The sequence below is a fragment of the Colius striatus genome, chromosome 5 (genome assembly GCF_028858725.1).
Source record: "Colius striatus isolate bColStr4 chromosome 5, bColStr4.1.hap1, whole genome shotgun sequence".
NCBI classification, from domain to species: domain Eukaryota; kingdom Metazoa; phylum Chordata; class Aves; order Coliiformes; family Coliidae; genus Colius; species Colius striatus.
The window spans coordinates 38,109,422-38,136,953 of record NC_084763.1 but is presented as its reverse complement, the minus strand read 5'-3'; the positions used below and the strand labels follow the sequence as shown (position 1 = coordinate 38,136,953).

Sequence of the window (27,532 nt, the reverse complement as noted above, 5' to 3'; positions counted from 1 at the left end):
AGGCAGATCCTAGTCTTTGCCAAGGAAAGAATGCTCTCTGGCAAAGGACTGAGCTCCTCTGTGCTTGGGATCACTGAAAAGAAGCACCACAGCAAATCTCTTGGAAAGCCATACCAGAGAGAAGATGGCACCACAGGCAACCCCTCCAAGTAGGGCATTGTCATATGTCACTAATTTTATCCAAAACTCTGTCTTCATCAAACTGCATATCCATGAGAGACTTGGATCCACAGAAAACATGTAGCCACAACAGCAGGAAGAAGAAATGAAGTCTGCTTTAAAAAGCTTCTTGACACCACCAGAAAATGGTCTTTGAGCTGTATACAAAGATGGGACACCACTACTATATAACTTCATATAAGTACTGTATAACTTGGATCATCTTCCTTATGAGGAAAGGCTGTGGGAACTGGGGCTGTTCAGTCTGGAGAAGAGGAGACTGAGGGGGGATCTCCTTGATATTTACAAATATCTAAATGGTGGATGTCAGGAGGTTGGGACATCCCTTTTTTGGGTTTTATCTAGTGACAAGACAAGGGGTAATGGAAAGAAGCTGGAACACAAAAACTTCCATTTAAACAGAAAGAAACACTATTTCACTGTAGACGTGAGGGAGCCCTGGCACAGGCTGCCCAGGGAGGGTGTGGAGTCTCCTTCTCTGGAGGTTTTCAAAACCCACCTGGACGTGTTCCTATGTGACCTGATCTAGGTGGATCTGCTTTGGCAGTGGAGTTGGACTGGATGATCTCTAAAGGTCCCTTCCAATCCCTGCCATTCTATGGTTCTATGATTCTGTGATAACTTCTGAGGTCCATCTGTACCAAGCCAGTGGTAAAAGAAAGTGATCTTGAAGAACAGCAGATAAGAGGAGGGGAAGCACAGGAAAAGTACCTGTTTTTTCTTCATAGTGTAAGACAAATGAGGTCCTAAATTATCTAAAGCCAGAAATAGGCACAGCAAGAAAGATTACATTAGAACAGAGTAGAACAGACCTGATATTTCCCAGTCTTTTAGTTTCCTGGAACAGACCAATTAATGTAATTCTCCACCACAACCTGACATGCACAAGTTTCCACACACAAACGACCAAGGACATGCTTCATGAGGGGAATTACCCCTCAATTCAAGGACAGAGAGCTGCTGGAAAGAGCTCAGTTCAGGGCCACCAAGATGATGAAGGGAGTGGAGCATCTCCCTTATGATGAAAGGCTGAGGAAGAAATGGACTCTTCAGCTTGGAGAAGAGGAGACTGAGGGGTGATCTCATTAGTGTTTACAAATACATAAAGGGTGAGTGTCAGGAGGATGGAGCCAGGCTGTTCTCAGTGATGCCCAATGATAGGACAAGAGGCAACAGGTTCACCGTGGTTCTTGGATTCAACGGGTTCTCAGTTGGAACAAAAGAGGTTCCAAAGAAACTTAAGGGGAAACTTCCTCACTGTGAGGGTGAGGGAGCACTGGAACAGGCTGCCCAGATGGGTTGTGGAGTCTCCTCTGGAGACATTCAAAACCCACCTGGGCAAGTTCCTGTGTGACCCACTCTAGGTGGTCTTCCTCTGGTAGGAGGGTTGGACTGGATCATCTTTCGAGGTCCCTTCCAGCCCTTAAGATTCTGTGATTCAACTCCAGCACTGCAGAGGAAATTGAGCCACCTGTTAGACAACTTTTTTTCCAGGTGATTGTCTCAAATTAAAAAAAAAAAAGAAATAAAAGCAGTGTTCTGCAACAGTTATGTTGTTTTCAGTGCTGCATCTACTCTCACTTTCTCTTATTGAGCACAGTACTTTGTTGCAAGCACATTCAACGTTCTCACCGGTGTGTCTCATTTAGACAAAGTTCATAGTCTCACATTCATGGAGATGGGCAGGAAAATAGAGGAAATGTTGCTTTTGTCTTGGTTTCCGCTGTCTTCCTCTTTTCCCTTAAATAAAGAGCATCCGATTTTCTCCAGCAAGAACACTGTTGAACTCATGCAGTGCCTGAGCACAAGCTATAGAGGGAGGAACAGGAAGGTGAAAAGAAAAAACAAGAATTGGCAGTGACCACTTGAGAGCTGGTGGTGTCCTGCAAATGGAGACCCTACCCATTCTTAGTGCTGGCCCAGCACAAGGTTGCCGTTAGCCACAGCTGCTTGCAGGCCCAGCTAGAAGTAAGTGGTCTTTGTGAATTCATTGTCTTGGCCACCATCTTTTTCTTTCACACATCCATTTTCAGAGCTGCGGTTGGCATTTTCACAGATCTAATGAAAGGGAAAAGAGTTTAAAAGAAAAGAAAGACCTTTTAGGAGCTGAAGGCAACCTTCTCTGAGACATGTAGCATTTAGTAATCAGACATCCCATCCACCACTCACTCTCTGGGCCCTTGTGGACACCCTTCTCACAGCACAACAAAAATATCAGGGTGCAATTCCACCCAGTCCTACAAGGAACCAAGGCTGGGAGCTATGAATGGCTGACAGCCAGAGGACATGGCTTTGAGGCTCCGGCCCTTCCCATGAGAGGGCAGGCGGAGGCAAGCAAAGCACCAGCAGCTCCTGGAGACCTTCCGTCCCATGGACAGGAACAAAGGGATGACTACCACAGGTAGGGTTATGAGGCCTCCTCCCTTCCCTCCGCAGCAGAGCAGTCCATGCCCTCCCATCACTGAAGACCCTTAAAGAAACCCCCATCCCATGCAACGCTGACAGCCCTCCACACTGCTGGCACCCCGTGTCTCTTTCCAAGAGGCAGCACAGGCACGGGCAGGTACCCACCTCAGCTGAGGAGTGGCTATGTGCCCTCGTGTCATCTGGCAGGTCGACGCCGCGGGTCTCGGGCAGCAGGTAGCAGAGCAGCCCCCCCACCACGGGGGCACTCCCATAGATGGCTATAGGGATGGCATGGTGGTACTGGTCCAGGAGGTGGATCAGCGGGGCCAGGATCCCCGCCGCCCGTGCTGCCATGGAGCACAGCCCCACGCCAGTCTGCCTGGGAGAGCGAGGGGCCGTGGTCAGGGGGACTGAGAGCGGCCGTGGGGACAACAGGGCTCCTGCCCCACTACTGCCACCAGCTGTGGTACAGGGGGAAGCTTCCATGCTGGGGAGACCTCACCTGACAACCGTGGGGAAGAGCTCTGCGGAGTAGACGTAGGAGGTGGAGAAGGAAGCTGTGGCTGTGAACTTGCCAATGATGGCCAGGACAGTGGTCACCACGAGCTGGTCTGAGGGGAAGAGGAGAGATCATTACAATGGGACAAGAGAGGGTTCAGCTCCACTCAGGGATGGAGGCTGAGGATGCACACAGCAACTATGTCAACTACAGGGATCCACCGCCTCTGAACAGGCCTGAATGTGGGCTGAGGAGAATCTCTGGCCTGGAACTGACCTTTGGGTTACTTTGCACCCATCATCTCATCTCCCCATGTATTAATTTTCCCAGAGGACAACGCTGCTTATATGGGCTCAGCTCTACCCTCTCCTATCACCATTGGAAAGTGAAGTTTGTTGATCACAACGGGCCTTGGGGCACCAGGATCAGCTCAAGCCCTGAGAGATATAAGCTAGACTGGTTGAGAGGACAGTACCCCCACCAGCAAGGGAAGAGTTAGAGCTCTGTGCCTCCCTGTCCCAGAGGTTGACCTCTCAGGATGGGAAGAGGTTGTTCACCTTCAGGGATGCCAGTGATGATCAGACACATCAGGCCACTCAGCAGCAGGAAAACACCCTGGGTTTTCTTTCTGCCAAACCACTGCAGTGCGAAGATACAACCAATACGGGCTGGGATTTCCACTGCTCCAAAGGCAAGCTGGGTCAGGTAGATGTCCAGACCAAAATTTGTCACGTTGAGGCTCAGCCCATAGTAGACAAGGCTGTCTGCAAACCTGAAAGTCAGGTATGGTGGCAATGAGCACATCTACTGGTTGTGAGCAAATAGGATGTTGAACTCCAATGCCAATGACTACATTTTGACCAAACCACAGTACTTCCAAGTTGATATAAAACCAGATGAATACCACAAGACTGACAAAGATGGAATGGCTCTAACCTTTCACACAAATCATACAGCATCTTGAATAGTCAAAACCAGAAACACTCATCAATAACACCCAAAAAACACAAGATGAATTTACAATTATGACTAACCCTCAATCCCCTCTTTTCCTCTGCTAGAAGTTTGGAAAGAGGGGACCAGGGGATGACTTACCAGATGCACGACATGATTAAAGTCAAGTTCCGGAGATGCTTCTTCCGAAAGAGATCCAGAATGTTTCCAGACTTGGTCTTCTTCTCAGGCTTCAACTTCAAAATGCAGAAAGCCAAAGAGTCAAACCAGACAAAGGAAACCCATGGAGAGCTCCTTTTCCATCTGCAGTCAAAGGGAAGCCTCGGCAGGACAAGCTGCTGACCCCAACCTGCTCTGAGAGGGAGGATGGCCCAGGGGGACTGAGCTTCTGCACCTGTGCTCTGGGTACCCAGGGCAGTAGTTTGGTGACAGAGGTTCCTAGGGAAGAATATTTCCCCAACATAGCGACTTTGGAGTGGCCAGTTCTTTTGTGCATTTATACATGGAAAACCAGAGATGAAGCAGAGACCTCGTGCTCATCCTCAACACTCCTGCAAGCCTCAGAGAAGAAAAGCCAGGGGAGAGTTTGAGTCCATTGCATGCCCCAGGGTGGACTCCAGAAAGCTGCAGGCCAAGCGTCAGCAGAAGCTCTGCCTCTTGTCTGACCTTGTCCCTACAACATAGCAGAAGCTGGAGTCACTCACAGGCCATCCCCAAATCATCCCCAGATGGATGATTTATCAGAGAACCTCAGCTCCAGTGGCTCCTACAAACCCAAGTACAGAGGAAAGTCTCTGAAGAGAAACGCCAGTTCCCCATGCCCTTGCAGGTACCTGCTCCAGGAGTTCTGCTGGTATGGTGCTCTTGTTGACAGATGCTGCCTTCTGAAGGACCTTCTTAGCTTCTTCTATTTTGCCTTTTGTCACCAGCCACCGAGCTGATTCTGGTAGCACCCTGCCCAGGAGACAAATCAGGAGATGCTGCTGTGACCTGCTGAGTTTCCTCACAGCCCATCTCCCTCTGACCACATCCAGCAAGCAACGGGCATCACACGTGATGGAGAGCTCTAAATATCCTACATTTAGGCTTCAAAGATCACATTTGAGGACCTGAAGCCAGGCAGCTGCTCTTCTCAGGGAGATGTGTTGAGTTCAGCAGTAGTCCTTCCAGCACCTGCACTCTAATGGGAAAGACCCAGCCTGCTCCTGAGCTGCTCCCTACTCACCCCTCACACTCACTGCTGTTGTGTGGGTGCACAGAGCTTCCCCCACACCCCACTTACCAGATGTAGAAGAAAACCACGAATATAGGAGCAGATCCTGCGATCTCCAGCAGCCTCCAGTTGCGGATCCCATAACTCAAGCCAGCCAAAATCATCTGTCCGATGGCGAAGCAGCAGTGGGAAAAAAGCACTGCCTTTGGCCGGGCAGAGACTCCCACCCATTCAGTGGCTGAGAAGAAGAACAAAGGATCAGACTCATCTGTGCAAATCACAGAATCACAAAACCATTTTGGTTGGAAAAGACCTTTAAGATCATCAAGTCCAACCACTCCCCTCATACTGCCAAGCCTACAAATCACAGAATCACGGAATCAAGGAATGGTAGGGGTTGCAAGGGACCTAGAAACACAATCTAGTCCAACCCCACCGCCAAAGTAGGTCCACCTAGATCAGGGAGAACAGGAAAGTGTCCAGGCATGTTTTTAAAACCTCCAGAGAAGGAGACTCCAGATCCTCCCTGGGCAGCCTGTGCCAGGACTGCCTTGTTCCCGCAGCCTTTCCTCATAAGGAAGATGCTCCAGTCCCCTGATCATCTCGGTGGCCCTGCAATGGACTCTCTCCAGAAGTTCCCTGTCCCTCTTGAGCTGAGGAGCCCAGAACTACACACAGGACTCAAGATTAGGCCTCATCAGGGCAGAGTAGAGGGGGAGCAGAACCTCCCACAACCTGCTGGCCACACTCTTCTTGATGCATCCCAGGATGCCATTGGCCTTCTTGGCCACGAAGCCACATTGCTGGCTCTTGATTACTTAGTTATCAACCAGCACTCCCAGGTCTCTCTTCACAGAGCTGCTCTACAGCACATCAATCCCCAGCCTGTTCTGGTGCGTGGGGTTGTTCCTTCCCAGGTGCAGGACTCTGCACTTGTCTTGTTGAACCTCATGAAGTTCCTCTCTGCCCAACTCTCAAGCCAGTCGAGATCCCGCTGAATGGCAGCACAGCCTTCTGGGGAATCAGCCAGTCCTCCCAGTTTGGTGTCATCAGCCAACTTGCTGAGGGTACACTCTGTCCCTTCACCCAGGTCGTTGATGAAGATATTGAACAAGACTGGCCCCAGAAACCGATCCCTATGGAACTCCACTGGCCACAGGCCTCCAACTCTACTCTGTGCCATTGATCACCACCCTCTGGGCTCTGTCATTCAGCCAGCTCTCGGTTCACCTCACTGTCCACTCATCCAATCCACACTGCTTGAGCTTTCTGATGAGGATGTTATAGGAGACAGTGTCAAAAGCCTTGCTGAAGTCAAGGTAGATGACATCCACTGCTCTCCCCTCATCTAGCCAGCTGGTTATGCACTCATAGAAGGCTATCAGGTTAGTCAAACAGGATTTCCCCTTGGAGAATCCACGTTGACTCCTCCTGATAACCACCTTTTTTATTAATGAGTATTGAGATGACATTAAGGATGAGTTGTTCCATCACCTTTCCAGGGATGGAGGTGAGGCTGACCAGCCTGTAGTTTCCTGGGTCGTCCTTCCTGCCATTTTGAAGACTGGAGTGACATTGGCCTTTCTCCACTCCTCAGGCACCTCGCCTGTCCTCCACGACTGTGCAAAAATGATGGAGAGAGGCTTAGCAATCACATCAACTAAATCCCTTAGCACTCTTGGATGCATCCCATCAGGTCCCATGGATATATGGGTGTTAAGCTTGCCCAACAGGTCTCTAACCTCATCCTCATGCACCAGGGTAAAGTCTTCCATTCTTCAGACTGTTCTGCTCTCCTCCAGGGACTGGGCTTCCCAAGGACTGGCATTGACAATAAAGACTGAGGCAAAGAAGGCATTCAGTACTCCTGTCTTCTCTGCATCCTCTGTCACCAGGGCACCCTCCTTGTTGATCAGCGGGTTCAGATTCTCCCTAACTTTCCTTTTGCTGCTGAAGTTTTTGGAAAAGCCCTTCTTGTTTTTCTTTACTTCCTTTGCCAGTTTTAATTCTAAAAGGGCTTTGGCTTTCCTGGTTTTGTCCCTGCATATTCTGGCAATGTTCCTATACTCTTCCGAAGCAACCAGGCCCTTTTTCCGCATTACATAGATTTATTTTCCTTGAAAAGAAACACTAGTTCCAGTGTTCTTTTTTTATTCATATAGCCCTTTTGCTTCCTTTTCCTGATTTCCTGCACATTGATCTTGGGCTTGGAGGAAGAGGTACTTGAAGACCAAACAGCTTTCTTGGGCACTCATACCAGCCAGAACACTATCCCATGAGATAAGAAAATCAGAAATTATTTCCCCTGATGCAAACAGTGTGTTTGCCCTGGAGAAGAGCTCTCCTGGAGGTGAGGAGACTGACAATCAGAGCTCTGGCACCAGTCCCACATTTAAGTCAATAGTGCTTATGAGATGCATCATCTCCGCTTATCGTCAGGATGTCCTTGTCCTCTGCAAGAGGACACGAAGCTCAGCGATGTCACCACTCTTCTCTGTGTCCACAGAGCTCCTCACTGGGGTAGAGCTGGGGCTTTGGAGATTTTATCAACACAGTGCCCTCCTGAGCTGTGAGGTTGTCCTAATGCCCCCTTCTGATCACTGGCACAGCAGAGATATTCTCTATGGCTTTCACTCAGGGTTGAGAAGATGACAAAGTGCCAAGTGACAGTGCAGAGCCAGACTTGTCCTCACTGCAGTGCTTTTCAAGTCACACATGATCATTTTTATTTCTTTGCAGACTTTTCCTTTCGCAGATTGAGAGGTCACATCTGCCTGCCCCAGGGCATGGGCATCCTACTCACCTAAGGACAGTATGGTCATCGTGATCCCCGACACCGAAGCCCCCACGACACATCTGAAGGCCATGAACACATAGAAATGGGGCACAAAGGCAATTCCTACACCGAAAAAGCCCTGAATGAGGATGGAGATCAGGATGACTGGCCGTCGGCCGATCCTGGGGAGGAAGAGGGAAGACACAGTTTATATCTGGAGAGACTCTATGAAGATGGGGATGAGTCTGTCGGGTTACACAGGGATTGCATGGACCTCTCTTAAGGGTGATAAGGCTCAGACTAGACAGCCAAGCACTCTGTGCACATACTACCCCCTTCTGCCTTCCATCCCTGCATGTCTATGTCCTCATGGGACCCAAGGACTTTGGTCAGGATCCCTGTGAGAAGCAGTGACAAAATGCACAGGTTGCAGAGCCCAGGCAGGTCAGAGCTGTGAGTTGCTCTGCCCATCAACATCTTCCACAGCCTCTGCACAAGTGGCTGTGTCTCCTCACCTGTCACTTAGTGGCCCAAAGATCATGGATCCTAGGAAGAGACCCAACATGTAGAAAGACTGGGAGATGCCATTCAAGTCCTTCCTGTCACACACCAGGTCAAACTGGAGGAGGGAAACAGAGATGCTTTTGTTCTCAGCAGGCTCTGGATGTCTTCCGAACCCACTTCCAAGTCCCCATGGTATGCACGTAGGACAAAGTCATGCACAGGGACAAGTTGGAAGGTTACTCACTGCCTGCAGAGGGGCAGCTGGGGCAGAAAGACACAAAAGGACATACTGGGAGTGTTTAATCTCTCCACTGTCTCTGCCTGTGGCCCCGCTGGCATCTATATTCACAGAATCCCAGAATGGTGGGGGTTAGAAGGGGCCTCTAGAGATCATCCAGCCCAATCCAATGCACAGGAACATGTCCAGGTGGGTTTGAAAACCTTCAGAGAAGGAGACTCCACACCCTCCCTGGGCAGCCTGTGCTAGGGCTCCCGCACCTCAGCACCAAAGAAGTTTTTCCTCCAATTCAAGTAGAACTTCCTGTGTTCCAGCTTGTGTCTGTTGCCCCTTGTCCTGTCACCAGGCACTGCAGACAAAAGACTAGCCCCATTCTCCTGACATCCACCCTTTAGGTACTTAGTCTCCTTCTCTGGAGACATTCAAAACCCACCTGGACGAGCTAATGGGTGACCTACTCTAGGTGGTCCTGCTCTGGCAGGGGGGTTGGCCTGCATAATCTTTCATGGTCCCTTTCAACCCTTAAGATTCTGTGATAAGGCCTTCTCTCAGCCTTCTCTTCTCCAGGCCGAACAGCCCCAGGTCCTGCAGCCTTTCCTCATAAGAGAGATGTTCCATTCCCCTGATCATCTTGGTGGCCCTGTGCTGGACTCTCTCCAGCAGTTCCCTGTCCCTCTTGGGCTGGGGAGTCCAGAACTGGACACAGGACTCCATATGAGGCCTCACCAGGGCAGGGCAGAGCAGAAAGAGAAGATAACCCAGGATGCCGTTTGCCTTCTTGGCCACAAGGGCACATTGCTGGCTCATGGTTAGTTTGTTATCAACCAGGACTCCCAGGTCTCTCTCTGCAGAGCTGCTCTTCAGCAGGTCAATCCCCAGCCTGGGGATTGTTCCTCCCCAGGTGCAGGACTCTGCACTTGCAGCCTGCCTGCATGCCACCCCTTCAGCACTACATCACAGGGCTGGCTGCTGGAGACAAGGTCCCCAAAATACACCTGATGTCAATCTCAGCCTGACTGCACCACAGCTGGCACTGGCTTACCAAACCATGGCACAGGACATGCCCATCCCTTCCCTTGCAAGTTCCTGGCACAGCAAAGGGAGATTACAGACCTCAGTCAGCAGGGACGGCGGTTGTGTTGAGGGGTACACCCAGCCATTCCTGCACTTCTCTGTGGTGTTCAGGCCATATGCCACGATGGAGCTGAGGTTCCAGTCCACTGGTGAGTACATGGAGCACTCGTCGTACTCCCCGTCTGCATCTCGGGGCAGCGTGAGGTTCAGCTGCTCTTCCTCTGTCAGGCTGGGGTCGATAGCAAGGATCCAGCTGGTGTTGCAGTGGTGTGGCACATCCACAACCATAAAAAGTTGGCAAAACTGGTGGAAAGCCATGCTGAGGCAGGGAAGCACGGTGAGCAGCACCAGCCGTTTCTGAAACGGCCCAAAAGCACCAACCGCCTTGAGAATTTCCCCAACACCCGACATTGGCAGCTGCCTCTGGAGCAGGACAGTGCTGGGACAGACCTTCCAGAGCGCTGGGATTAATGTTTAAACCAAAGATAAGCTTTGCAGCTACACACAGCTACTACAAATATGTAAAGTTGGGACAGACTTAATGCCTGATGTTCTACTTGTCCTAAGTACACCATGTAATATATTAATCGTCTCTGTGACACTCAGCCATTCAGTGCTGAGTGAAGCAGGAGGACTCTTCTTCCAGGCCCCCTGGGTCATCCCATCTACCTGTGCCAGGTGGCACCAACAGGAGAAAAGATTCCTCTCCAAAGCAGCTGCACGGTCCCCAGAGGTTCTCCATGGGCCAGTAAGGTTCAGAGGGTCTGAGACAGCCCCATGTGATGTAGGCCTGGGAGGAGCTGTGGGGAAGACAGGGATTGGTGCTAATGGATGGGCAGAGTTGGAGACAGGAAGGGAGGCCAGTTGGCTGTGATCCCAGATGACAGGACTCTGTTTCCTTCAGCTTTTGCAGCTTCTGTGTGCAACCATGAGGAAGCCACACGTGGGATGTCCAGCCTTCTCATCAGTTCTGGTGGAGGTTCTATGCAGGGAAGATGTGGAGAAGGCAGACAGGGATGTGAGAAATCTGATATGGGACAATGCCGCTTGAGGTAGGTTTGGCAAAAGTCAACTCAAATACCTTCCTGCCTTAAAATGATCATGGAGAACATGAAACCAACTTTGTTCAGCACATTCCTGATGTAGGAAGAGCCTCTTTGGGATGTTAATGAGCTAAAGCCTCCAGAAGTGCCCAAAAGCAATTTCAACGTTCCTTCTCCTGCCCACAGATCTATGGGAAGAGCATTGTACAAGCATGACGGAAAACAGACCATGCCTGCCCCATTTGGGTTGACCAGGGTAACTACATGGGTCAAACTTGGAGGTAGACCTGCTCCCCAGGCAGCCAGAGGAGAGATGCTGCCCTGGGGATAAGCCCAACTCAGCAGCCAGAAGCACAGACCATCACAGACAGAGAAAAGCAGGCAAACACTGACCCAGGCAGAGCTGCTGGATGACACAAATGGAACTGTTGAAGCTAATGAGGAGACTCAGATGGAGGATGAAATCGAGGTGCCCCTATTCACCTTGGGCTCTGCTTCATTGGCAGGAGACAAGACAGGCCAAACCTTGGTAAGAGAAGAATCACACATGACCAGGAGCCCATCCCAGGCCTGATCCTGCCATCCCACGTCTTAAACTTGGAAGCTGTGTTCACCTAAAATAAGGTTTTCTCAGTCAGTGAGTAAAGAAGGAGAAATAAAGAGCCAGAAAACTGCAAACTAGGCCCAAGAGCCTTGGAAAGGTAAGTGAATGGAAGAGGCAGCTTGGAAAGTGCCACCATCCAAGACTACCACTTTTTTAATGGGTTTTTAAATTTGTTTTAAGCAAGAACATGCACATTCTTAGGCAAACACAGATGGGTGCATCCAGCCAAAAGGACTGGGGAACATGGCTGAAACAGGATCATCCCTACCCCTTCCAACACACACCTCACTTCTGACAGTCCACGAAGCTTTGCAACTTCTCCATTCCCACACTGCTCAGAAGGCCCCTCCTGCTTCTCTTCATGGAGACACCATGACTTTCCTCAAACCAAATCCCACTGAGCTCTGAGTAAATCATGTCAGCAGAGCTGTCAGAGTCTAAAGGAACAGGGCACCTTGGGAAGAACAGAAGCCACAGAGTAGGGAAAAGCTTCTAAGAGGACCTCCCAATGAGAAATACCAGCAGGTTTACTTCTCAAGTAACATTCCCTTTCATTTCTGAGAAACTTCCTTTCTTTGTGGAAGATGGGCAAGAAATACTGAAGGATGTGAAGGAAAACTCCAGGGTTTCTCCAGTGCTCAGTTCAGAATTGACTTTCCAGGAGGGAGTCAGGCAGTCTGTGCTTGCAAACAGGCACTTCTGCATGGCCTTAGATAACACTAAAAGGTTGTGATCAAGGTTGTTGTTAAAGGATGACTATGGGTGGTGAAAGCTGTCCAGACACCCTCTGAGTTTAACTGACATCAAATCTACTGTGACAAATCTCCCACCTCAGCCGTGGTGGTGGCTCAGTGCCAGGTCACAGAGGTGTTTTCAGTCTCGCAGCAAGAGGTTTAGTTAGAGGCTGCCAGGAATCTGGTCACCTGCATGCTGGGACAAGTCCTTTCAGCTTCAAGCACATCCGTCTTCTCACAGCTCTCACTCTCCTTCACTAAGGAAAGTGTGGCCAGTAGGTCAAGAGAGGTCCTCTTCCCCCACTCCTCTGCCCTCGTGAGGCCTCATCTGGAGTCCTGTGTCTAGTTCTGGGCTCCTCAGCTCAAGAGGGACAGGGAACTGCTGAAGAGAGTCCAGCACAGGGCCACCAAGATGACTGGGGGACTGGAGCATCTTCCTTATGAGGAAAGGCTGCAGGAACTGGGGCTGTTCAGCCTGGAGAAGACTGAGGGGGAACTTCATCAACACTTAAGTATCTTAAAGAGTGGATGTCCAAGAAGATGGAGTGGCACATTTCTCCATAGTGTCCAGCAACAGGACAAGAGGTAAGGGTTTTAAGCTGAAACACAGGGAATTCCACTTGAACACAGAGAAACCTCTTCACGGGGGGGCTGAGGGAACCCTGGCCCAGGCTGCCCAGGGACGGTGTGGAGTCTCCTTCTCTTGAGGTTCCCAAACCCCCACTTGGATGTGTTCCTGTGCCCCTGACCAAGGTGAACCTGCTCTAGCAGGGGGTTGAGCTGGACGATCTTTAGAAGTTCCTTCCCTGCATCTATCATTCTATGATTCTATTACTACTGCAGCAGGGCAGACTGGTGCTCAAAGGGAGGAATAGCACAGATAGAGTTAAGAGCTGTGTGGGGACGTGTCTGGGCTCTACTTCTCACTGTCAGTGCATTAACACATTGCCCAAGGCAGTGGTGGAGTCCCCATCCCCGGTGAGATTCCAAAGCCATGCAGCTGTGGGGCTGAGGGACATAGGTTAGTGGTGGCCACGGCAGTGCTGAGGGAACAATTGGACTCTATGATCTCACAGGTCTTTTCCAGTGTAAATGATTCTGTGCCTCTATGATTTTGAAGCTCTTGTTCCACTACAAAAGTGAGGTGAGACTTGAGAGGCACCTCTGAATCAGATCTGCTCTGAAGCCTGAAATTCAGAAAAAACAAGTATCATGGAAGTAGAGAGCAGGGTGAGCAGCTCATGCTCCAAATGCTTCTCAATAGATCACCCATCATAACTCTGTGTCACCCTGAGGTGCTCCTGGACAGGAGAAGCTCATCCTCAGCTGCCTGGAGCAAATGTTTCAAGTGGGTACAACCTAGTGTCATCCTGGCTCCATTTCTGCACACAGCTCCTGCAGAGCATCCCCACTGAGTCTTCCCAGGGGCTGTCAAACCTTCCACCACCCCAAAGAGAACTGCCCCAGGGGTTGCAGACACCAATGGGACAAGTCCCTTCCCCAACATCCACCATGCAACCCAAGGATATGTGAATCTCACCAACACGTGCCAATGGACAATTTGTTCTTTATTGATTAAAAATTAGAGACATGCAGTAAAATACAAAGTCCAAAAAAGGAGAAAAGCCTGAATATTTTACATCTTTCATTATACTCTACAATACACCAAAGCTGTGAAGAGGATCCGTTTTCATTAACAGAGTACTGTCCTTAAAAGTAGGAACTAACTTAAAACCTTAACACCTGCTTCCAGGTTCAGATCAGAAATTTGCACAAACCCCAAATTCTCAATGACACTGGAAAACAATTATGGACAGCATTGGCACTTACTGGAACAACATCAGAAAAGACAGTTGTCTAGAATGGTAATAGCCCAAGTAAATACTTTGGATCCCTACCCAAAACATCTGGAGCTCTAGAGACCAAGAAATTTCCTCCTTGCTTATTTTCTCTGTTAAAGAACTAAGGAGCCTTGGGTTAGTGTGAGCTCAAGCTCTCTACATCCTGACTTTGGAAAGGTGGGGAATAACTTAACAGATGCTGCATTGTTCCATTTGAGCAGCTGAATCTTACCTTTCTCAGCACCAGCACACAAATGAACAAAAAGAGGTCCCCACGGCGTGCAGGCAGAAGGGAAAGTAATACTGTACCAAGAACACTTCATCTCTGGATCCCATGGGTTTCCAACACAACCAGAGTGAGCAGAGGGTGACATGAAAATCAAGGTGCTAGCCTTGCTCTTCCCAAGCCAAGCAGCTCCAAGTGGGATATCACACGGAGGGTTTTGTGTCAGACAGCAGGAGGAAGTGCCAGAGGTGTCAACGGGCACATTGCACACACACCCTTGGCCAAAGCCAGCTACCGCCAGCACCCTGGGGCCATGCACTTGTGTCCTGGGCCCCTTAGAGTATATGCTCAGCACCTTGGAATGCTCTCACTCCTAAAGCCTCATTCTCCTCTCCCTCCCTTTCACACTCACAAGACACAGGGCTGCAAACAGTCCCTAGGGACATACCGAATATATCCACCTTGGGGCTAAAAGCAACAAGGGCGGTATAAAAAGGACATGCACAAGTCAGGAAACTTCCACAGCTGCTCATAGAGAACAATATATAAACACAGATTGTTCATCCAAAGACTTGGAAATAAAAAACACAAAGTCCTAACTGAACCCAGTCATTCAACACTCTGTTTCTGCATTGTTTGTGGCTGATGGAAACCAAACACGTTTCCATCTGTGTGTGAAATTACAGGCTTACAACTTGTGTGTAGAAAACACTCCAGAGTCAATCGCAGCTACAAAGGCCAACTGTGAATCAGTAGTTGGACAAAATCAACACCCTTTATTATTCACATATTGCATTACAAGTGTCTGTTATCAAACTCAGAGTATAATTTATATCATTCCTGTAGGAACTCAAATTGCACCCCACATTGAAAGAAAAGCTAAATAGGTGTGTGAGAGGGTGTCAGGGACATCCTGATCAAACGCCACGGCTGGGAGCGGTGAAAAGGCCGAGGAGCCGAGCGGTCAGTGCAGGGGGACACAGCCCAGCGCTCGCCTGCCCGGGACCACCACTCTACCGGCAGTTCTTTATTGCTGTGAAACACGAGAGGGATGGTTCCAAACTGGTACCAGTTTGCAAAGGGCTGGGAAACACATTGTATGGACTGGCGTGGTCAGGCAGAGCAGAGCCTCTGAAGCGCAGCTTGTCCAAAGGCAGAGTGACACAGATCTCCTCTCCCTCTGACCACGGATGGTTTGCTGATGGCCTGAAGGACCAGTTTCCAGACAGCAATGCCTCCTTGGTCTGCTTCAAGAACAGACTACAGCTAAGACGCAGAATGAAAGACGTTGTGAGGAAGGACTGCTTAAGGTAAATGCCGAGGTTCAGCCCTCATGCCACGCCGGGCACTCATGTGGAGAGAACCAAAACGGTAAAAAAACGAAATCAACTTAAGGCAGTTTACAAAGGGAAGATGACTTCTAACACCTCAAAGTCAAGGAACTTCTCAAAAAAAAAAAAAACCCAAACTCAAACCAAAAAAAAACCCAAACCACAAACACAAGGGAAGGCAGCTCTCCCTCCCGTGGGTTAAGACTTGGCTTGCTCTCTCAGGTGCAAGCATCAAACAAAAAATAGCAGGAGAGAAGCAGATTTGTGAGCACTCTGGGTGACCCAAACAATATGGATGTTGGTGTTGCAGACGGGGGAAGAGGGTAGAGAACAAAACAAAAAAGATCCATTCAGTATTAAAACTTGTGCAAAAATAGCAAATGGAAGAATAAAACCCACAACAAAATGAAACCACATGTAAGCAAACATTTAGGCAAGATAATCAGAGCAGTGGAACCCCCTGCTTCGTACTCAGTAGTATTTTTCTTTTTCTTTAAAGTAAGGCAATAATCAACTGACCATGCAGGCAATGATGTGTTGGAGCTGCATGTCTGAGATGACACGTACAAAAACATGAGAGTTGTTTACAAAAAAGGTGTAAACGCCACCGGTTGTTTCAGGAAGGTTTGTGATCCTATGAAGGAAAAAATATTAAAGCTTCTAGGAAAAAGGGGGCTGTAGTTCAATTCTTTGGCAGTAGTGGTTTGTTGGTTTTGTGGTTTTTTTAGGCTAACAGAAGCATTACGAATATGCACATGTGGGTTCTCAGTTGGGAAACATCTCCTGGGGCCATTGTTTAGCTGATGCTGAGCTGTGCAAATCCTATCAGTTTGCCATCATCAGGAATATCTGAGCCTTCCACACCAGATGCCTGAAACACAAGGAACAGAGACCCAAATAGCAACACACGGGCTCTCCCCTCCAAGGGACACCTCAGCGGGGTACAGCAGGTATGGCTGGGGCAGGAGCAGGCACAGGACAGCTTTGCACTCAGCAGCTCACACTACCCAAAGGTAAAATTGAGCACCTTTTTTTTTTTTTGCACACTTTTTCTTTTGAAGTTTTGCCAGTGTCTGCTCTGACCAGGGCTACATGCACTGACCAGGGCAAAACAAGTGAAAACTCCTTATAGAAAGAGTCAAAAAAATAATGGCACTTAGTACTTAACTACCAATAAACTGGTTACACTTTCACCTTGCTACTGTAATTACCTCTAAAGAATTCACTTGCCATTTGTCATCCCCTCCTAGCACAGCTTCTTTCAGTTGTGGCTCTTCTTTTGTCCCCCTGCTCTTTTTTTCCTTCATTTCCTCCTCAGAAACAAGGATCTGGACCCTCCCCAATCTCTTCCTCCAAGAAAGGAGTCCAGGGCATTTCTTAGCCCACTTACCTGCTTCTGCCCTTTCTGGGTAAACCTTTTGTAACATTCTGATATGCTTATTGGCCAGGATAAGGGAATATTTGTACTATCTCACAATTATTTAACCTAGGTGCTGCTGACAGGACATGAGCAGGGAGCCTGAGTCGAAGCTCTGGGAAAGAAGGGAGGACTTGGAATACACACACTAGATGTCCACAGTAGACATCTATATGCAATGCCTGCTCTTTGCAAGTGACAACTTGTCCAATTAGGGAACAGGAATAAATACCAGTTTGAAAGTGACGGATCTGTTTGCTTGGGGCTCTTCCACAATTTTCTGCAAATTAGCTGCAACTGAAATGACACAGATACAATGAAAATGGGCAAATATTATGACAGGATAGAGAAAAAACATCCCAAACTCATCAGGCCTCATTCTATGGCTCAGCAAGCTTCGATTTTTTTTTTTTTTTTAAGATAATAAAAAAGTTTAGGTCTCAGACTCAATCCACTTAAATCTAAAGCTCTGACCTGTGAAAATGCTGTCATTTGTTGCCATCCTTCTTTTTCAGAGGTAGTTAATTTTTCCTGCATGTGGTGAGATTGGTAGTAATGAACTGCACAAGTGCACCTGGAAATCCAGTTAATTTTGCACTAGCAGCCTTTCCAGATGTTGCAGCCTATGTAGAAGAAAGTTTTGCTTGTACACAGGCAGTGCTGATAGCTTCAAAGTCTCACCTGCTGCACAGGACACACTTACTTAGCAAATTGTTGCTAGAAGCAGGTGTCCATCCCCACACAAAACATGCTGCTGCCTTCATGCTCGGGCACTTCACACTTCCTTCCCCAGTCTTGCTTAAACCAAATAAGCCTGGCTGATTCTAGTCCCAGACCTCTCTTGTACCAGACCAGTGAGTAGTATAGGCTTTGTGCAGCCATTTGGCAATGCAGGTAGATGTTGCAGGATAATGATTTAGCCAATGTATGGATTATCCTTCATTTTGCATTACAAGGAGCATTTGTTTCATACTGTTTCCAGCTAGATCATATTATCATGGGCTGAGGGTTGCCTAAATATACCGGCACGGAACTACCACCAGAATTAATAGCAGTTTTGCACAGCCACTGGGGTAGAGAACCAAAGCCACAGCAAACTCTCTTACTACCTACTAATCAGGTCGTTTTAAACATGCAAACAGCAACCAAAATGGTTAAGAGCGGGGAAAAAAATACTGTGTGATTACCTATTACCAGATCTCTGCCATCAACGAGACCTGCTGAAATGAGCTCTTGAGACACACCATCAGCAGTATCTGTTAGTGAGAAAGAGGCAGTCACATCACAGAAATTATCCAACCAATGAAGGCATGGCATGGAAACCTAAAGGACCTCATACAAACCAAACAGCAACAGTGTTTTTGATACAAAATAGGTATCAGGGTGCACCCCAGGTGCAGTCAGACAGCTCTGAGCTATGCTGGCAAACCCCCGAGTTGGAATTCAAAGGGCTGCACTTTGGTCTTTTCAATCAACAGTTTTACAAGAAGGGTCTTGTCCACAGCTCTCCAAGGCTGACTGTCAGGCAAGCCCTCGAGGAAGGAACTATGGACACTCACACAGGGTTTCTGTACACACAACTGCACACCACCAAACAGAACACTTCCCCTTCACATCCCGTAATTCGCCCACCAGCTCACCTCTCCCTGGGGTAAATTCAAAGCGAATATCATTGAGCTCTTTTTTTGAATTCCTGTGGAAAGAAGAGAAATTTATCTAGAGTAGACAATCTCACTGCACTGGCAGGTGTCCAAAACAAAGTGCCAGCACTGGATCATCAGACTATGAAGAGAAGTAAGTTCATTCCCCTTCCCCTCCCTAAGAGCAGAAACTAATCACTTGGATATGTATCTGGAAGCAGAGCTCTCAGCATAGTCTGCCCCTCAGCCTGACAGAGCCTGAGATGGCTGAAGTCCAGGGTAAGTGCCACCTCACTGGTATAAGGGCACATCGTTCCACTAACTCAGCAGCTTCTGCCTCTCAGCAGACATCTCCATGGATCACATCTTGCAGGTGAAGGAAGCACTCACATTATGCAGCTGGCCAGGAATGACTGGGAAGGGTTGCTTAGGAGTCCCAGCCCAACACCTATCAACAACCAAGATGCCTGCAGAGATGAGGGGCAAGTTCCTTACATGAGAAATGCTGGAGAATACAATTACAATCCTTATTCTGCCTGTTTCCAGGGACACAGATAAGAATCTGTGCCTTAAATTTGGTTAAAGATCATCACTGGCTGGAGTCTGAAGTTGAGCCTGAAGAGTGAGATGGTTCAGCACAAGGCCAGAACCCCTGGATCCCCGACTCCCTTCAGAGAACCCTGCTAATTCCTCCTTACCACCTTGTAAGAGTTTAAGAATATTGATACAAACATCTAAACCTCATTCAATCTACAGCTCTTGCCAAACTACACAAGTGGATGAAATAAAATTGCTTTTCCGGGTCACAGTTTTGGACAAGGGGGTGAAATCCAAGTTGACCAATGATGTATAACCACCATCCTTTTATTTACAAGGCAGATGGCAAGATGTGCTATGGAGGCCTTCCGGTGATCCTCCTGCAAAGGCTCACGTTGACAGAACAGCTCAGTTTTGTGTCCTTACCTTAATCTTAGCACGAGGCTGATGGGGACTTTCGCATCTTCCTGTACCGGAGCTGCAGCAGGTACAGGTGGGGCCTGCAATGGGGTTGCACCATTGTAAGGCAGACAAATACTTCCTTTCTTTGGTTATAAAACTAGAGATAACCCTGATCAAAGTTTAACTCATCAGTGGAATCATGATGCTACAGTGAGATCAACAATAAACTAATGAAAGAAGAATTTTAACCCAGGAGTTTCTGCAGTTGAAAAAGAGTAAAAGCTACACAACTCTGAGAAAGACAGAAAGGCAGGAGGCTTCAGCAGAAGTGCTAAATGTAAAAAGATTGCTTGCTTTGCATCAAAACTTAAGGTCTGGGGGTATCTGTGATAGGTTTGAGACATCCTGTGTTTTAATCCCTGCCTCAAACATTCAATTTAAAAGCAAGATACAACTGTGAAGAGTACCTTGGCAATCATTTAATTGCCAGATTAGCATATGCTCTCAGTTACTTTTTTTGTGAACTTAAAGGCTTTAAGAGCATCTAGCAGCAATTTTGCATATTTTTGCTTCTAAATTACTTAAGTCATTATTGGAATCTGTATCCAAAGCATTTTATATTGGTCAGCAGCAGCTTTCCAACAGGAAAGACCTAAGAGGTGTCTATAGCATGTGTAATACTCCCAGTAAAGGGCTATTTGTTAATCAATCTCCACCAAAAAAACCCAAAAAAAAGGTTGGTCAGTCTTTCACTGCACAAGTCATCCGTACTGCACATGCTGAGGCAGGGATTTTAGATCTGCAGTACAAGACAGACACAACACTAGGCTGATAATTTAAGTCTAGAAGTCTCAACCAATTTTTTTCATCTACATCACTTGCTTTTTCACAAGAGAAAAAAAAGATAACCCTTTGTTTAAGGATAGCCTTTTACTCTAACTATTTGGTGCTCTTGTGCCAGCAATGCAGCTCGGGACTTCTGATCACAATCTTGTTTCTATTGAAGCTGAATGCTTCAACAGGTCAGTGATAACAAACAAGACTTCACAGGGAAGCCCAGAGGTCTGCAAAACAGTAACCAACTAGCTATGCAAACAGAGAGCCGTAAACAGTAATACTGATACCAACAGCTGTAAAGAACACACAGACAAAAAAAGAGACGTAAAGAAGGACCCATTGATACCAAGAGCTACAAGGAACACCACACTGACACAAAAGGATGAAGTTTACCTTTGTACAAAACTACCAAACAAGCTACGGGGCACTAGGGCAGACAGCAAGATGCTCTGCTAGTGCAGATCAAACCACTTTCACTGACACCAACACTGCTACTTCATTTTACCTAACCAAGAGTCCTGGCCTTCGCTGCTGCTGGTGTTTCAACTGCTGCATAAAATTCAGGGATTAAACACTGGCCCGCTTTCAAGAGATTTGAAGGGGTTTGATTTCAGTATTAAAGGTATTTTAACAGAGCCAAGAATACGTCAGGCCTCAACTCCACTATTTTTGTTTAGTGACTAATGCACTGTCTTGAAGGTCTTTGTAAACGGGAACACGAGCTGACTGCAGTCAAGTGACCCACACGTCTTTCTACAGGCTTTAAAACAAAACTAAGAGCATTTCTAGGAAGGAGTAAGTCCAATAGTTATTTTTCTGGCCAAAACTGCCAAGTCTCTTTCCCTTGGGTCTGCCCCCTCCAACAGTGACTGATTGCCTCTGCCCACCACCAGAAACCAACATTAGTGTGGTTTATAAAGAAGAGGTGCCGGCATTCAGGAGCCTGGCAAACTCTGCAGTGCTTCACTCCAGCAAGACACCAAGATGTGTTCCAAGTGCCTCAGTAACAATTTGAGTTGGCCATTTTTCTCTTTTTAACACAAGTCAGAGCTCTTTCCTGACTTCACTATGCCTACCTATCTGACCTACATCCTACACTTCGGGGTGACATAGCTAAGAATTAAACACAAACTTGCCAAGTACTCCTGTACTTCCCCTCAAAGGGCCATTCTCCCCTCTCTGCTTGAAACAGAAGTGTCAGAAAGCACCACGAAGTTCAGAGCTTCTCAAAGATGGAGTTTGTCCACATGTTTTGACTGCTACAAGGGCAGTTTTAACCTAGGCCTTCAGTCTGTCTTCTGAAGTCTGGAGAACTTGCACACTGCAGTTTTGCTCCTCTCACTTTTCCCTCCACATCTATCCCATAGATACCAGCGAGACACACAGTCTGGGCCTGTTTATGCTGCACCTTAAATACCAAGAACAGCTCATTTAAATGAGACTCTCCTTTTTTCTTACCTTTCACTTTGCCTCAAGCCAGAATCCACTCCCTAAACAGCATAAAAAATTCACTGCTCACCCGTGGAATAAGAATGGAAAACTGCCTCACACACATGGACTTGCCTCCCATTTGCAAGCCACCAGGCCAGCTGTCACTTCTGCACAAGCAGCAGCACTAAATCAACTCCAGACAATGCAATTTGTCATGGCTTCAGATCATTTTAGCGTGTCTGGAATAGATCAGCTAAGTGCAAAGCTGGCACAAAAGGTTTCTGATCTTACCTGGGCTGCTGCTGGGGCCATTGGAGGAGCCTGACTAGGTGGAGGTACAGCAGTTTGAGGTTGTGCAGGTACTTGCCCTGCAGCCTGAGGTAGTTGAATGGGTGCCTGTGGAGGATTGAGTGAAGGACCTGGAGGCTCAGCTGATGGGAATAGCTGCAAGCAAAAAGGCATTTTAATGAGAAAAACAACTCAAGAATTCTGACTCAAGCACCAGCTTTCCATAAAGTGCTTGTTTGCCACATAAATCATTTAGAGCAGTTCAATGCCATAGACATTCCCAGGTCTCCAGTACACTAACCCTGATCCCAAGTTTGGTGTTCAAGGGGTTTAAAGGTTTCCTTGTGCCCAGAGACCACTTCTGCCCCAACATTTTCAAGGATATGAAATCAAGATAGCAGCATGATCCTGGATCTTGGATAACAAAGAGTCTGCAGCTAGCAAGGCTGGCTGCACACAGATCACACCCTCATTTGGACAAAAGCACCCTGTCCTTCACTTTTAAACCCATTCTCAGAATCAGAGTCCTACTTATATTTCCAAGTAGCCATGCAGTCACAGCTCAGCAACTCCCTTCAGAAAGCACAACCTAGCAAAGCATTAAGGTAACTATCAACAATTCATCCATTTGTAAAACAAATGTCAATCAGAGCAGCCAGAATATTCAACTGGACAGGGAATTCAGAGCTTAAACTCTTCAAAACACATAAGACGAGACTGTTCAGGACTGTATTTCATAAAGTTAGCCCCTTGCAAAAACAAAAATATCAAATGTCAGTAATTTGAAGGTGAGGGAAAGAGCTCAAAGTTTAAACTTTTTTACCTCTTATATTATTCAGGACAAAGAAATTGACTTTGGCATGGCAGCCAAAAAACTGTAAACTTGATGGCACCTCTTCAGTGTGCCCTCCAGCTTACTCTGTCAAGCTGTATGAAACATAAATCACCTTGAACATAGAAAACCTGGGCAGCAGACATCCAAATCACAAAACACATTAAGAGGCGTATCACAAAGGGGATCTCAATGGATTCCGGTTATCAGCTTTTTCTTTGAATTTAGAGTTTATGTCAAATTTACAGAGCCAGAAGTGTAGTCTTTCTTAACACCTCCCTTCACCACCAACTCCTTGGAAACAGATGAAGGAAGAACAGGAGAGACTAACCCAAGACTAATTCTAGGAGACAGGTAGGGAAAAGACAGACATAGCAGAGTCTCTACAAGATAAGCAGTGTCTATCACTGAGAGATACACCAACATTCCTAATGGAAGAAACAAAGGTCAGAACTGAAGGCAGACTATAAACTACAACTGAAGAGATTTTTTTGCTATCAAATACTACTACAGCTTTGTTTCACAGTTCTGCGCACAGGTTCATGAGACTAAGCAAGAGCCATTTTAAGGTTGTGTTTTGTTGGTTGGAGGAAATCAAAACACTTTTGTTTTACTTAGGTTCTTCTTGTGACCAACTAGTTATCTTACGCCATACAGACTTTCGTCACAGCAAGCTGCAGAAAAATGCACCAAACTTACATTAGGAAGGTGTTTTGGTATTACAAAGATAATAATTTCTTTTATAGGGAGGTTTTTCAAGCAGAGCTTAACTAGATATTGAGTTTCTAGTTGATAGTCACAGAATTATACAATGATAGGTGTTAGAAGGGACCTTAAGAGATCATCTAGTCCCAGTTCCCTGCTAAAGCAGGCCCACCTAGATCAGGTCACACAGGAATGCATCCAGGTGGGTTTTGAAAACCTCCAGAGAAGGAGACTCCACACCTTCCCTGGGCAGCCTGTGCCAGGGCTCCCTCACCCAGTGAATTAGTTGTTCCTTATGTTTAAATGGAACTTTTTGATTCCAGCTTCTTTCCATTACCCCTTGTCCTGTCACTGGACATTAGAGAAAAAAGGGATGTCCCAACCTTCTGACATGCACCATTTAGATATTTGTAAATATTAATGAGATTCCCCCCTTAGTCTCCTCTTCTTTAGGCTGAACAGCCCCAGTTCTGGCAGCCTTTCCTCAGAAGTAAGATGCTCCAGTCCCCTGATCATCTTAGTGGCCCTACATTTGCCTTTCTCCAGAAGTTCCTTGACCCTCTTGAGCTGCAGAGCCCAGAACTACACACAGGACTCCAGATGAAGCCTCACCAGTGCAGAGGAGAAGAGGAAGAGAACTTCTCTCAATCTGCTGGCCATACTCTTCTTGATGCATCCCAGGATGCCATTGGTCTCCTTGGCCACAAAGCCACATTGTTGGCTCATATTCAGTTTATTATCAATCAGGACTCCCAGGTCTCTCTCTGCAGAGCTGCTCTGCAGCAGGTCACCCACAATCTGTACTGGTGCACAGGGTTGATCCTTCCCAAATGTAGGACTTTGCACTTGTCCTTGTTGAACCTCATGAGGTTCCTCTCTGCCCAACTCTCAAGCCGGTCGAGATCCCGCTGAATGGCAGCACAGCCTTCTGGGGAATCAGCCAGTCCTCCCAGTTGGGTGTTACCAGCCAAACTTGCTGAGGGTACACTCTGTCCCTTCACTCAGGTCACTGATGAAGGTGTTGAACAAGACTGGCCCCAGAACCCATCCCTGTGGAACTCCACTGGCCACAGGCCTCCAACTCTACTCAGTGCCCTTGATCACCACCCTCTGGGCTCTGTCATTCAGCCAGCTCTCGATCCACCTCACTGTCCACTCATCCAAGCCACACTGCCTGAGCTTTCTGATGAGGATGTCAGGGAGACAGTGTCAAAAGCCTTGCTGAAGTCAAAGTAGATGACATCTGCTGCTCTCCCCTCATCTAGCCAGCTGGTTATGCACTCATAGAAGCCTATCAGGTTGGTCAGACAGGATTTCCCCTTGGTAAAGTCATGTTGATTCCCCCTGATAATCATCTTTTCGTTAATGAGTATTGAGATGACATTAAGGATGAGTTGTTCCATCACCTTTCCAGGGATGGAGGTGAGGCTGACCAGCCTGGAGTTTCCTGGGTATTCCTTCTTGCCTTTTTTGAAGACTGGAGTGACATCTCCATATTAACTTCTACTTTACACAATATTGTTTTCAAAGTTTAATAAAAGTACATTCCTTGAAACAATAGCAATAAATAAAAGTTATCATTTCAGGAAGCCATTTGCAAATATAACTTACCTCAGAATTTTGTAGAGGTTCTTTCACTCTGGGAGACTGTAAAAAAAAAAAAGGGAGAAAAAGCTATCATTGCCTAGACAGAAGTGAAGCTTATTGACAACAAGGACTTGTTAGAACCATCCTGATCCTATAAAACCTACATAACATCTTTCAAGTTACATATATGTATTTAGATGCATAACCAAAGGGACACTACACAAGTTGGTGGTAGTCTCAATGCATCACACCACTCAGAAACAGAGCCATGTTTCAGAACTTGCAGTTGATATTTACACAGTGGCATACGACACCCTAACCTACTATCATTGTTAATCATTAGCAAAATCCAGTACTCCTGAGGATCACTCAGACTGGATCAAATGACTTGTGCACCAAAGTGCACAAAAAGGCAAAAGCCATTTGAAGCTACCCAGGTCTGTCAGAAAAAGCTAAGGCACACAAAATGTCTGCTAAGAAACAAATTCCCTTCACATACATCAGGAACTGGTTTGGAAATCAACTTGCTTAAACCACACAAAACCTTGGTGGGGGCAAGGAAGGCTGGGAAACCAGACTTACGGTACTGCTTTATAGGTAGAACTCTCTTGCCTGCTCTCCTTGCCCTTGGGCTCTGTGTTATGCTATGCTCTTCATGAGAGGAAGCAGAAAACTGACATCTGTATACAAGTTCAGCAGAGAAACAGAGGAATGGAGGAGAAAGAGCAGTCAAAGCAATGCAACTAACCTTTGCTTATCAGTACAACAAAGATAACATGCATTAGGCTCTTTAACTCAAGCAGGAAGGAAAAGCCCTGCAATTAAGAGAGCTTGCTGCTTTAACTTCTAACAGGTTCAATAACCACATGGGATGACTTAGTCCATACTAAGATTAATAATGGTCTCCTTTCTCTGCATAATGGTCTAGAAGTCAGATTGTGATTACAACAGCACAAGTTGAAGAACAGAAGAAGTAAGTCTCACTACCTTAAGTCAGTTTATGCACTAACCAATGTCATCACCTTAACAAACGCAGATCAGAGCAAATTTTAACTGTATGACCCAGAGGCTTCTCATGAGAGAAGGTTAAAAAGTCATCTTCTTAGAACAGCAATTTGCAAAAAGGCCCTCTGGACAGGAGGAGAAGGAACAGTTCCCTCATGATGATTATGTGCAGGCAGTGTCAGCGAACAAGTCATACAGTCGGCAAGGCAAAGCCTGAAATATCTCAGTGTGCTGAGCCCTCACTTGACAGTTACCATGCAAGATGGAAAATGTGGCATTGCTCCCAGAGATAAACAGCCATGCTCCACCTCTGCAGGCCACAGCTGAAGCTCTGTTCCTTCAGGCACAAAGCTCATATCTAAGAGTACCTCAATGTCTCAAGGAATAACTCAAAAGGAGCTTGTCTGAAAGATCACAGTGCTCAACACTGTACAGGCAAGTATGGAAACACTGGCCTTGTCCCACAGCTAGCTCAGATAAATAGCAAACAGAAGTAAAGTAAGGGAAACCAGGAACAGACAGAAAGGAAAGATTAAAAGACATCTGTCTAATTAAGGCACAAACAGAATTACTTTAGGTATGTGTTAAACTACATTAGTTCTAACTCATTTTTACCTGGGTAATCAGAGGTGGAATAATCAGTCAAATGTGACCATACCACTTGCCATGGCAGAAATTTAGCAAGTAACAGAAGGTGAATGATTTAAGAGCCCATGGAGCACAACTGCTTCAATTTGAATTCAAGGTTTTAAATGCAGAGATGAAAGAAGTTCAGTAAGTCTAAACTTCTTAAGTTATCCAAAAGGTAATTTTGAACTAGCAAGTCACCACATCAGTTAATTGAGCAGGTATTTCTAGCTCTAGTTATGATAAATATTTGCCTGCTTTCAGGTGCAGCCTCTTACTTGTAAAAGACTTATTTGTACACATTAAATTCCCTCTATTTTTTTTCTGTAAAGTGGAGACAAGAAAAAACACAAACTGTTTTCTATTTATGTAGGTGCTTTTATGAAAGTAAATACTTAAGTATTTTAGCAAATCAAGTCAATCTGCACAGCATCCTTTTACTTTAAGGCTGACAGTAATAAAATGTGGGTACTGATATTAATCATAAAATGGTTTGGGTTGAAAAGCACCTTTCAAGATAATCACCTCAACTGTAATGGACAGAAATAAAAGATGAAAATTAGTTAACTTAAGTTATCCTATTCTACAACTTAGCTACAAT

General features: G+C 46.8%; 2 protein-coding genes across 2 annotated transcripts in view; both read right to left on the bottom strand.

The window, feature by feature from the left end:
- Positions 1-2,104: 2,104 nt before the first annotated feature.
- LOC104552767 (solute carrier family 22 member 13-like) lies at positions 2,105-10,255 on the bottom strand. The gene is made up of 10 exons (XM_061996516.1): positions 9,884-10,255; positions 8,544-8,647; positions 8,056-8,210; positions 5,322-5,490; positions 4,873-4,993; positions 4,181-4,275; positions 3,643-3,857; positions 3,089-3,197; positions 2,752-2,965; positions 2,105-2,238 (listed from the first exon to the last, which is right to left on the bottom strand). The coding sequence occupies exons 1-10, from the start codon at positions 10,253-10,255 to the stop codon at positions 2,143-2,145; spliced, it is 1,650 nt and encodes a 549-aa protein (XP_061852500.1). The 3' UTR covers positions 2,105-2,142.
- A 3,517-nt stretch (positions 10,256-13,772) lies between these two features.
- OXSR1 (oxidative stress responsive kinase 1) overlaps positions 13,773-27,532 on the bottom strand; it is a 96,937-nt gene continuing 83,177 nt past the window's right edge. The window contains exons 12-18 of the mRNA XM_061996406.1: positions 25,324-25,359; positions 22,179-22,331; positions 19,644-19,717; positions 18,681-18,733; positions 18,228-18,296; positions 17,273-17,337; positions 13,773-16,494 (exon numbers count right to left, since the gene is read on the bottom strand). Of these exons, the coding sequence (XP_061852390.1) occupies positions 16,420-16,494; positions 17,273-17,337; positions 18,228-18,296; positions 18,681-18,733; positions 19,644-19,717; positions 22,179-22,331; positions 25,324-25,359 (525 nt within the window). The 3' untranslated portion in view covers positions 13,773-16,419. The remainder of the gene's footprint in view (positions 16,495-17,272; positions 17,338-18,227; positions 18,297-18,680; positions 18,734-19,643; positions 19,718-22,178; positions 22,332-25,323; positions 25,360-27,532) is intronic.

Coding starts and splice junctions, on each gene's coding strand:
- LOC104552767 (XM_061996516.1), bottom strand. CDS start 10,255: ATGTCGGGTGTTGGGGAAATTCTCAAGGCGGTTGGTGCTTTTGGGCCG. Junction 8,648..9,883: donor CGCCGTCCCTGCTGACTGAG/GTCTGTAATCTC, acceptor TCCCTCCTCCAG/TTTGACCTGGTGTGTGACAG. Junction 4,276..4,872: donor CAGCAGAACTCCTGGAGCAG/GTACCTGCAAGG, acceptor TGCATTTTGAAG/TTGAAGCCTGAGAAGAAGAC.